At 24.9% G+C, this 12,354-nt stretch overlaps 1 protein-coding gene across 5 annotated transcripts in view; it reads right to left on the bottom strand.

The window, feature by feature from the left end:
* Positions 1–10,610, bottom strand: part of LOC117168293 (protein tyrosine phosphatase domain-containing protein 1-like) — a 42,177-nt gene extending 31,567 nt beyond the window's left edge. For 3 of the 5 annotated variants that reach the window (XM_033353826.1, XM_033353827.1, XM_033353828.1), the window contains exons 1-3: positions 10,464–10,610; positions 7,549–7,767; positions 349–545 (exon numbers count right to left, since the gene is read on the bottom strand). In XM_033353826.1, the coding sequence (XP_033209717.1) occupies positions 349–545; positions 7,549–7,766 (415 nt within the window). In that variant the 5' untranslated portion in view covers position 7,767; positions 10,464–10,610. The remainder of the gene's footprint in view (positions 1–348; positions 546–7,548; positions 7,768–10,463) is intronic. The other 2 variants (XM_033353830.1, XM_033353831.1) reach the window with 2 other exon arrangements.
* Between the last annotated feature and the right edge of the window lie 1,744 nt (positions 10,611–12,354).

The following is a 12,354-nucleotide window of genomic DNA, read 5'->3' as shown; positions in this document are numbered from 1 at the left end:
TCGACTCGGGATACTTATAAGATACTACCATGATTTTTTCAGATTTTTTAGTCCAAAAATAAATTAGGCCAAAAACCGGCCTTACCGACCCTCCCCCTTTATACTAGAATTGATACTATTTTGTACTTCTGAAATGAGTCCGAGGCCTGCTATAATATAATTTCTATATTTTTTTCAAGTATAGGAATTTTTCAGAAGCTGATAGGATGTACACAATGTAATGTACACAATATTTTATTTAATAATAATCAGTTCATGTCAGACTATAATTTGGTTGAACCTAGTGAAGGAAGTTTGCAATTAAAACGAATGTATTAACCTAAATTGACCCTAAGTTTAATAACTTACTGCCATTCTTCATAAAATCATTGGGATTGTATGTAAATCCACTTTCTTCAAGAAGGTCCCCACAGCTTGCGTGTTCTCCAGGTGTTTGTAAATTTATCAAAGTTTTAATACTCCAGCCTTGGAATTGTGAGATTATATTATTCTCTAAGATTTGTATTGTACTTGGTCTTGCCATTGCGAGAACATCGTCCGTCACCCTTAAATTAATTTTTCATTCCATAGTTTAGATAAAATCGACTCTCAAAAATCTAATTCAAATTGGATTAATGCCACTCAGGACTCAAACAAACCAGACTTTTACATCATTGTTTTTTTCCATTCTCATCATAATGAAAAGGTATTAGTTTTATGTGAAAAATAAAAATCGCGGATCTTTTTAAGGCGATTGAAACGACTCGGCTTTTCGCTGAACCTAATACGTCTACGAGGATGCATTATTAAATGCAATATTTGAACTATATAATCCAAAGAGAATTCTATTCGGGGGAGCAAAGCCAATTTTTTGAAAAATGTTCTTGTTTTTTTCTTTTGTGATTGAAAATAAAGCGTCCTCTTGCGCCTGTAAAATGCAACGCACCAGCTAAAACTGTATGCCGGGCTGAAGCCACCCGATCTAGTTTTAGTCGAATTTAATCTATAAATAATGCGTCTTCGTCACTTATAGTCATATATAATATGATTATATGATATTTTCATCTGACAAAAAAAAGAACGAAAAATCGAATATTCAATTTTTGGGTCAAACTATGCAAGATAATAAAAAGTATATACGAGTACAAAAATTACTTTTTTTATGACACGTAGTTTTTGTTTTATTCGTAAAAGACAGCATTGAAAAAAAAAATAACCATTTTTGGACAACCGAAACAAACTACGAAAAAAATGAAGAGACAAAAATTGCTCATCTAAAAAAGACCTAAAAATTTGTTATTTGTCGTTTTTTGATAGGAGGCATGGTTTTCGTTTTGATCTTGAAAAATAAAATAAAAAATTTCATATTTGGACAAGCGGTTCAAGCTTAAAAAAAATAAACAATCAAAATTTGGTCACCGTAAAAACTTTACAAATTTGCTAATTATCATTTTTGTCATTAAAGGCGTAGTTTTTAACTTAATCTTGAAAAATAGAATTAAAAATTCAATTTTTTGACAAACGACAAAAGCTTTGAAAAAAATAAACAAACGAAATTTTTTCACCCCAAAAAGACCTACAAATTTGTTATAAATTATTTTTGTATAGGTGGCGTCATTTTTTCTTTAATCGTAAAAAATAACATTAAAATAATCAAATTAAATGTTGGAAAAGCGCTACACGTGAAAAAAATGATAAGATAAAAGTGGTTCAATAAAAAAAGATCTACAAATTTACTATACATTTTTTTAATAAAAATAATTTGAAAAATAAACAAATTAAATTAATAGACAAACGACACAAGATGCAATTAAATGTTTAATAACAAAATGAATTGTTTAAAAAATAATTTTACTTGTGACGACAAGAAAATGAAAACACATGTGTTTCAATATCAATGCATATTATGAATTGTAACAATATAAATATAATTAAATGATACATTTTTCGCATGGTGACTGAAAATAAATATCAATACGAAATAAGTAACTGAGGTAAAGAAATATATATATATACTTAATAATATATCACTTTAAATATAATCGATTACGAAGCACAAGATATGTGAAGAGAATGTGTTCGTTAAAGACGAAGGAGCTTTAACAAAAGAGAATTCACAATCAGAAAATTAAAGTTCTCGACCATCGAGCTACTTATTTTTTTGGTAAAAAAATATAGATGCGCGAAGATTTCGCTCAAAAATTATTCTTTTATTTCTGTTTTACTCTTAGAATCCAAATTTTAAACTTCCTGTTGAATCCAACAACGCCTTATGGTAATGTTTCATGTTTTTAAAAAAACATTTTTTATTTGTTTAGAAACTCGATCTCAAAAAAAAATCTTCTCTGATTTTCTTCATAGGGAAAATCAGGGTAGGCTAAATACTTCCTTATTTTACACTTCAACTAAAAAATAATATAATTTTATATTTATTGCACTCGTTTATTTTGAGCACTTTTTTAGTCTGAAACACGAACTGCATTAGTTAACTGAAGAGTAGCTAAGCTCGATTTTAATATAATTAACTAAAACTCTTTCTGTAAGTTTGGCAAAATAATAAAATTTCCAAACAGTTTGTAACATTAGCGAATTAAAAATTCCCGAATAATAAGCTCGAGCAGTTCTTAATAATACGGATCCGGGAATTTTATTATTCGGGAAATTGATTATTCGGAAATTTTCTCATTCAGTAATATGCTAAATAGTTGGGGAATTTTATTATTCGGGAATTTTCATATTGTGTGGAATTTTAATTTTCGAGAATTTTCCAGTTAGAGAATTTTATTATTCCGAATTTTTGGAATTGGGTAATATTCTAAACTGTTTAGGAATTTTAGAATTCTGTAACATTATAAAATCTTCGGGAATTTTTCAGTTCGAGGATTTGATCATTAGAAAATTTTATTATTTGGGAAATTTATTATTTGGGAATTTTATTATTTGGGAATTTTATTATTCGAAAAGTTTCGGAAATTGTATTATTCAAGAATTTTTCCATTCATTGATATTAAAAACTCTTCGGGAATTTTCCAATTCGAGGATTTTATTATTGGGGAAATTTTTTATTCAGGAATTTTATTATTCGAAAATTGTTCAATTGGGCAATATTATAAACTATTAAAGAACTTTATTACTCGACGATTTTCATATTCGGGAGTTTTATTGATTGAAAATTTTATTATTCGGGAATTTTCCAATTCGAGTATTTTATTATTTGGAAACTTAAATATTCGGCAAATTTGTCATTCGAGAATTTTATTATTCGGCAATTTTCAATTCGGTAATAGTATAAACTGTTCGGGAATTTTATTAATCGGGATTTTTGCAATTCGAGTGTTTTATTATTCGGGAATTTTCAAATTCCTTAAGAGTATAAGCTGTTTGGGAATTTTATCATTCGGGAATTTTCCATTTCGAGGATTATATTTTTCTATTCAGAGGTTTTCTTATTCGGAAATTGTATTATACAAAAAATTTATTATTCGAAAATTTTCCAATTCTGGAACCTTATTATTCGGGAATTTTCCAATTTGGTCATTTTATTATTCGGGAATTTTTGAATTTGGTAGTAGTATAAATTGTTTTTGGTAATTTTCCAATTCGGGAATTTTATTCTTTCGGAACATTCTAATTCGGTAATATTAAGAACTTTTCGGAAATTTTCCAATTCATCAATATTAAAAACTCTTCTGGCATTTTCCAATTCGAGGATTTTATTATTTGGAAACTTTATTATTCTGGAAATTTATCATTTCAGAATTTTATTATTAAGAAAATTTTTAATTTAGTAATCGTATACAATTTTCGGCAATTTTATTATTCGGGATTTTGAAATTCAGTACACTGAAAAAAATCATTCTTAGCACCAAGTAAATGCATTTACTTGAATCCTATTTCTTAGCACCAAGAAAATATTCTTTAACAGAAGTAATTTTTATTTAAACCAGACATATATCTTTTGTTAATCTAGAAAAATGAATTCTTTGGCTATATTTTCTTGATTGAAATACATATTTTTTACATTTAAGAAAATGATTTCCTTAATTCAAAAGGTATAGATTCGTTGAAATGTGATTTTTCTTTCAAAGAAATATATATTTGATTCAAACAGTTCGATTCTTTGAACTGATTCGGGACACGTTTGAATCAATAATTTTTCTATACTTGAATCAAGAATTTAGGTTTATTTAAATCAAAGAAATAATAATTTAATTCAAAATAATTTATTCAAAATATTCAAAATTCAAACTAATTTATTTATAGCAATCGAGCATTTATCCAGATCAGCATTTATTCAGATTTATTCCAACGAAGCAATCATTTTTTGAAGTCATAAACTTAACAATTTGCGTCATTTGTTTCAATCATATTCGGAAATTTTATTATTGAGGAATGTTATTTTTTGGGAACTTTTCAATTGGGTAATATTATAAGCTGTTCGTGAATTTTATTATTCGGGAAAATTCATTACTCGAGAATTTTCTAATTGAGTAAAATTATACACTGTTCGGGGATTCTATTATTTGGAAAATTTATTATTCTAAAATTCTCCAATTGGGTAATATCATAAAGTTGTGCGGGAATTGTATTATTCGGTAAATTTAATATTTGGCAATTCGGGAATTTCGTAAATTAAAAAAAAAATTTCAAAATTTTTTTTGGAAGATCCCACAAAACGGGACAATTTATAGGGGAGCCATTTTGAAAAAACAGCTTTTTTGGACTACCCTGATGTCTATATTGAGACATAAATTTCAAAAAGTATAGGTATTCTTTTCAGTAAATTATCTAGTGAATAATAATTGTTTTATTCAAATAGGTAAGTATTTTTCCATCCTTTTTTATACAAGAATATCGAATTACAATAAATCAATTCAATATAATTTACATTTCATGTTAGGCTCTACAACTGAATAATACTTGTGTATAATTTAGTTAGTCAATAACTTACTTGTAATATAATACTTTGTATACAAGTGTATAATTAGATTTTGTTTTTAAAAACTGAAAATATTGAAATCTTACAAAATTGTTGAAAATTGGTCACATTATGTAGATTCCAAATAAAATTTATATAAAAGATTGTTTGAAAAGGATTTTTTGAAAAACTTTAAACAATTATTTTACTTTTTTGAAATTTATAAAAATGAGATTTTGTCCTAGAAAAACTGAAAATATTAAGACCTTACAAGATTTTTAAAAATTGGGAACATTATTTACATAGATAAAAAAATCTATATTAGCGATTTTTCTAAAATTTTGATAATGACGATTTTTTAAATATTGATTTAATTCGGGGTAAGGTCATTTGCAATCATAAAATCTTCACATTTTTTTTCGAAAATAAATTTGTACTGCAATAAAATCTCGACATGTACAAAAAAATTTTAAATATTTTGAAAGTCTTTTAAAAATTATTTTAGTTTCTTGGAGTTTATAAAAATGAGATTTTTCTTGATAAACCGAAAATAATTAAATCTTACGAATTTAAAAAAAAATTAGGCAATTTATTTAGGTTTAAAAAAATGAATATTGACGATTTCTTCAAAACTGCAAGAATAAATTTTTTTTTAATATTCATTTAACTCGAGATCTGACAATTTTTATTGCTAAAATGTGCTAATTTTTTTTTGTAAATTTGGATTCTGATGAAGTTCCTGTGACAAAATATTATGGGTAGTTTAAAAGCTTTTAAAAATTATTTTCTTTGAGGTTTATAAAAATTAGATTTTGTCCTTGAAATACTGTAAATATTGAAATCGTACAAGATTTTTGAAAATTGGTCATATTATGTACATAGATTAAAAAAATTTAATATTAGCGATTTTTCTGAAACTTTGAGAATTATGTATTTTTTTAATTGATTTAATTGAGAATCTGGTCATGTTATTGTTAAAACGTTTTTATTTTTTTGAGTAAATTTTGAGTCTGATGTAGTTTTGATGAAAAAAATTCGAGAAGGTTTGAAACCTGGCTATTCTAATTGATAAAATCTTAACATTTTTTTCAAAACAAATTTTAACTGCTATAAAATTTCGACATACCTGAAAAAAAGTAAGGGTATTTTGAAAAGCTTTTGAAAATTATATTATTTTTGTGAGGTTTATAAAAATTAGATTTAATCTTTGAAAAACTGAAAATATTGAAATCTTGTAAGATTTTTGTAAATAAAGCAAATTTAGTAGATTTAGAAAAAAATTATTCTACCGATTTTTCCAAAATTTTCAGAATTACAAATTTTTTTATATTGATTTAAGTTCTAGCCATTTTAATTGCTAAAATATTGTTGTTTTTTTTAAAACATTTTGAGGGTGTTAAAGTTCCTATCGAAACATATTTAGGATGGTTTAAAAAGCGTTTAAACATTTTTTTATTATTAATTTTGCAATTATCAAAATAACAAAAATAAAATGTAATTCTTCAAAATCTTTCGACCTTTTTTGATATTAATAATTTCTTCTGAAAGCGGATCTAATTTTCAACCCTTGCTATTCTTGAGGTAAAATGTTAATTTTTTGCATATAAATTGAGTTGTTTTTAGAGGAAGGTCAAATGTCATTTATGATTTTTTAATTCATCATGCAGATGTTAATACCGCAATTTTTTTATTTACTCAAATTAGTAATAAATTATTTTTAACATAATCGCCATATTATAAAAGAAACACCAATGAGCTCTATTATAAATCTTGAAAAATGTTCGTAAGAAATTTTGATTCAAAATTTGACCTCTATTGATCAAAGTTTTTTTGCCATTCATTCACTGTAATAAATAAAATTATTATTCTTCTGAAAATAATATGTTGCTTTGTTTTTATAAATATATAATTTCGAAAAGAATCATTAACAATTCAATGTGGTGATGTAAAATAATTATATAAATTAGGGCACATTATTTTACAGTAGATAATAATTAATTAAAAATATTAATTAGTGCAAAATAATTGAATTTCATTATTAGTTGGAAATTAGAACACTATAAATGTTAATAAATTAACATTAAAGTTGATTATTTAAATTATACTTGTACTTTTAACTAATGAGTTCTCTAGGCTCATTATTCACTGTTGGATAATCTCCCCTATATAAAAAATTTATTATAAAAATATGGAAAATAGAAAAAAGATCCTTGAAAATTGGTTTTAATATCTTAAGGGATGATTTTTAGTGAATTTGTGTGTAAATTTATTTACTGAAATCAATTTAATAGCACTGGAACTTTTTACACAATTACCTCCCTACAGTGGATGGAAATTAATTAAAAATACTAGTATATGTGAAATAATTAATTAAATTAAATTGATAGATAATTCACCACGTGCAGGGTGTGGGGCGAAAGGCAGTTGCGATTCTGGCCCCGGAAGGGCCGCAATGCGCGAGTACTCAATCGCATTTATTGCGAAATATTACGCACTTCCACTTGGAAACGGTTCAGGCGGCTCTGACTGTTTACGTTTCGATGGTACCGATTTAGAATCAAGGCAAGTGTATAAACATTTTTTAATCCTCTAGTTCCTAACTTATGCTATAATTTATATTTATTATTAAAAATTTCGAATTTGAATCTCACCAATGTGAAAATATGTCTTTTATGGCCATGTGCACAGGAAGCCAGGCCTTCGAATTTTCGTATTTGCAGCGCGATCCTCCACAAAATATAGCGCATTGTAAAGCTAATGGTGTAAATTTTCGTAAATTTTCAGATAATTTATTATAACCAGCTGAAATACTGTTTGTCTCCAATTGGTTTGTTTGAAGACCTGCCGGTATGAGGGACCCGATATCCATCCTGGGAAATAGATTTAACCACATTCACTAAATCTCTCTAACTTTCTACAACTTTAAATTATAATCCAATGAATTGAAAAAAAAATAATAAAAAATGATAATTTTCTTTTAAACAGATTAATGAGCTTATAAAAATGAAACACAGGTCGAATTTCTTTTAATCATTTGTCACTCCAATTTGTTGTTTTTCAAAGAGGCCGTTAAAAAATTAATTTAATTAATTAATAACACATCAAAAATTTTATAAATATTAATTTAAAATCCATAATAATTTAATTAGTTTTCTGGTTGAGATTCAGAGCTAAAAAGTCGAATGTTTTAGAAAAGAGTTGACTTTTAAGCCTCGAAAAATCAATTTTCGACCAAAAACAATGATTTTTCAACTGTTTTTGATGAAAAATCAACATTGTTTTGGTTGAAATATCAACTACTTCCTTTTTCGTTCAGAATTCATCTTTTTGGAATGAAAATTTCATTACTTCGTGAAAAGTTAAACTTTTGATAAAAATTAATTTTTTTTTAGCTGATGATTCATCATTTTAATGAAAAAAGTGTCTATAAAAGTGACCCTTTAAATCATTTTATTTTACATTTATTGTTTTTTTTTCTGATGGAAAATTAATTTTGTTAAACTGAAAATGTAACTGTTCCAGTTAAATATTCCATCCATTTGGTTTAAAAAATCATCTTTTCAGTTGAACATTAATTTTTTTAACTAAAAATGTAAAGGTTTAGTTTTTGATTGATTAATTATCTCTTTTAGTTGTTAATTTTTCTCTTTTGCGAAAAATTAATTTGCTTGGTTGAAAATTAAATTTTATTTAGCTGATAAATTATTCTTTTAATTGAAAAATCGTCTATTTTAAAAAAAAGATTTTTTGGAAAATTCGTTTTTTTGTTGGCTTAAAATTAATTGTTTTTTATTAAAAATTCACCTATTCCAAATGAACCTTAAATCCTTTTTATTTATAATTTGTTGGTTTTTTCTATGGTTGGAAATTTATATTTTTGAACTGAAAATGTAACCATTCCAATTGAATATTTCATAAATTTAGTTTAAAAGATTTATCTTTTTGGTTGAACATTAATTTTTTTAACTAGAAATTTAATTTGTTGGTTTCTGGTTGAAAAATATCTTTTTTAGTTATGAATTTATCTTTTTTTGGTAAAAATTAATCTTCTTGATTTAGAAATAATCTTCTTGATTGAAATTTCGTCTATTGTAGTTCTGATTCATAATTTTTCTTAAAAATTAATTTATTAAAATGGAAATTTTAATTATTTAATTTTGGTTGACAATTTAACTTTTTTTGCTAAAAATTCCTTCATTTAGTTCAAAATGTAGGTTTGTCGGTTGTAATTCAACTAGTTTGTTTAAAAATAAATTTATTTAAATAAAATTTAAGATATTTCAGTTTTGGTTGACAATTTATCCTTTTCACTTGAAAATTCATTAAATATTTGGAACAAAATAGTTTAATTTTCAAGCCAAGAAGACGAATTTTTTAGAGGACTGTTGAATTTTCAATAAAATAGTTCAGCTTTTCAGTCAAGAAGACAAATTTCTTCCAAGAAAATTAAATTTGCAATCCAAAACGTCGAATTTTCTATCCAAAAAGAGGAATTTTGTACACGAAAATAAGAATTTTCAAGAAAAAAGACGAACTTTTAACAAAATGGTTAAATTTTCTACAGATGAAAAAATTGTTTAACAAAGTAGTTTAAATCGTAACCAGACATTTGATGTTTTTTTTAAATATCAATAAAAAATGCAATATTTAAATTTTTAACTAATAAAGATCAATTTTTAACAAGAGTTCCAATTTCAATTAGGTAGTTACATTTAAAAAACAGATGAATTTTCAAAAAAAACTAACAGTTTAATTTTCAACTAAAAACGATCAATTTTTGAATAAAAAATTGCATGGTTAACTTTTCATCAACAAAAAAAGGATTGTTTACAATATAGTTGAATCTTCAATCAATAAAATGAATGTTTAAGAACCTAACTTTAATTTCAATCAACTAGTTGAATTTTTTAATTCCCGACTGATAAAATTTCCGACAGAGAATTATTGAATTGTAAAATATCCCATACTGCAAAATTCCTGACACTGAAAAATGATCAAATTTAGAAAATTAAAAAATTGTTTCTTCAATATTTTATATTTATGCATTAAAAACACAAAAATGAAATATTTTGATTGAAGAAAATTTGCATGTTCACTGCAGTTTTTAAAATTATTGTTTGAGTATAAATAACAATAATTGAAAAGAATTTCTCAACGCAAAATAACAATAAAGGAACAAGATTTGTATTTTAAGAACAATAAACTTTTAAAACCTACTATGCACGATTAAATAAAAGACTTGCATTAAGAAAAAATTTGTTACTAGGTTTTATTATAAATTTAAACAATAATTTCTTATTTCTTTGATCAAAATATTTTATTAATGCAGTTTTAATAAATGAATGCATTTTTTAATTTTTAAACTGTTTGCAAATTTTATTTTTCGGGAGTTTTACAATTAGGAAATTTTATAACACCACGAATTTTCTACAGCGACTATTTTTTTAGGAATTTTATTTTTCGGGATTTTTCAGATGTCCCTGAAAAAGAACATATTTTATTGGTCGCCCAATTTGAAATTAATTCGATCCAAAATTAAAAAATTCTGAGATGAAAGAAAACTTACGTTTATAAAAAATTGGACGTTTTCAATATCCATTGCATTCCTGTATTTATCAAAATATGTAGATTCACGTATTCCAGAAGTTATTTGATTTGACAAATATTTACTTTCGTGCCACGGACCCGGACCGCACGGCACGCTATTCAGGACCGAATGATCAATGGCAAAAACTTGGGATAGTATAGTATAATATAGTAACTAAGAGAAGGGTAGCGCCGTCAGAAGTTTGCAAATCTTTGCGCCTGCGTTGAAATCAGGTGCACTTGCCGCATAGTTCCATTTTCAACCTTGCTTTTCGTAACTTAACGAATTTCAAATATCACAATCAAAATATTTCAATCCTTTTCTTACATTTCTATTCATATTCTTATATTCCTATTTCTATTTATACTCCTTTTATTACATTTCTATTCCTATTCTTATATTTCTGTTTCTTTTCCCATTTATATTCCTATTCTAATATTCATATTTCTATTCCTACGCCTGTTTCTATAACTATTCCTAAAACTATTATAATTCCTATTCCCATTTATATCCCTATTCTTATATTCCTATTTCTATCAATAATAAAATAAATAGAAATTTCCTGTTTCTATTTCTATTCCTTTTTTTATATTTTTATTTTTGTTCTTATATTCCTATTATTATATTCCTATTTCTATTTCTATTCTTATTTCAATATTCATATTTCTTGTCCTTTTCTTAGATTTGTATTTTTATTCGTATAATGCCATACCTATTCTTATTAATATTTCTATTAGCATTTATATCCCTATTCTTATATTCCTGTTTATATTTTTATTCTTATTTTCATCTTCCCATTTATATTAGTATTCTTACATTCCTACCCATATCTCTATTTCTATTCTTATATTCCAATTGATATATTATTATTCCTATTTCTATTTCTATTCTTATATTCCTATTCATATTTCTATTCCTTTTCTTACATTTCTATTCTTATTCTTATATTCCTACTTCTATTATATTCCTTTTCTTACCTTTCTATTTTTATTCTTATATTCCTATTATATTCATTCCTATTTCTATTCCTATTATTATTCCTATTATTTTATTCTTATTTCTGCTTCTATTCTTAAATTCCTATTCATATTTCTATTGCTTTTCTTACATTTCTATTCTTATTCTTATATTCCTCTCCTTATATTCCTATTAATGTTCCTATCCTCATAATTCATATATAGGAATAGAAACAGAAATAGGAATAGAATAATAAGATATAAGAATAGGAATTTTCAAACAAATAGTTGAACATTCAACTGAAAAAGATAATTTTTCCACAAAAAATGAAATATTTAAATCTTTTGTTAAAAAATGGTACCTTTAAAAAAACGAATTATGAAACAGTTGAATTCAATGAAAAAGGCTAATTTTTAACAAAAAAAAAAGGTAATTCCTCAACCAAAATGATGAATTTCAACTAACAAGAGTTAATTTCTTCACAAATAGACGAATTTTCAGCAAAAAACATGAAATTTCTAATAAATATTTGAATTGTAAATAGTTAAATGATATAATAAAATAGTAGAATAGTCAAATTTACAGATTTAAGAATGAGTTTTAAAAAAGTAATTAATTTTCAACCAAATAGTAAAATTTTCAAATCAAGAAGTGTAATTTTTGACCAGATTTTTGCTTAATACAAGTAATTAAACAATATTTGAATTTTCAAAAAAAATAATTATTTTTAACTATGGTTGAATTTTCAACCAAAAAGTTAAATTTCACCAATAGTCAAATTTTTAACTGAAAAATATCAATTTTCGACTAAAAATGAAATGGTTGAATTTTCAGTTTGAAAAACAAATTTTTCATTCAACTGAAAGCGAGGCATTTTTTTAAACCAAATAATTGAATCCTGGAACAAAATGAT

This window comes from Belonocnema kinseyi, chromosome 2 (genome assembly GCF_010883055.1).
Source record: "Belonocnema kinseyi isolate 2016_QV_RU_SX_M_011 chromosome 2, B_treatae_v1, whole genome shotgun sequence".
Taxonomy (NCBI): Eukaryota; Metazoa; Arthropoda; class Insecta; order Hymenoptera; family Cynipidae; genus Belonocnema; species Belonocnema kinseyi.
Note: the sequence above shows the minus strand (reverse complement) of the source record. Positions and strands in the feature narration are given on the sequence as shown.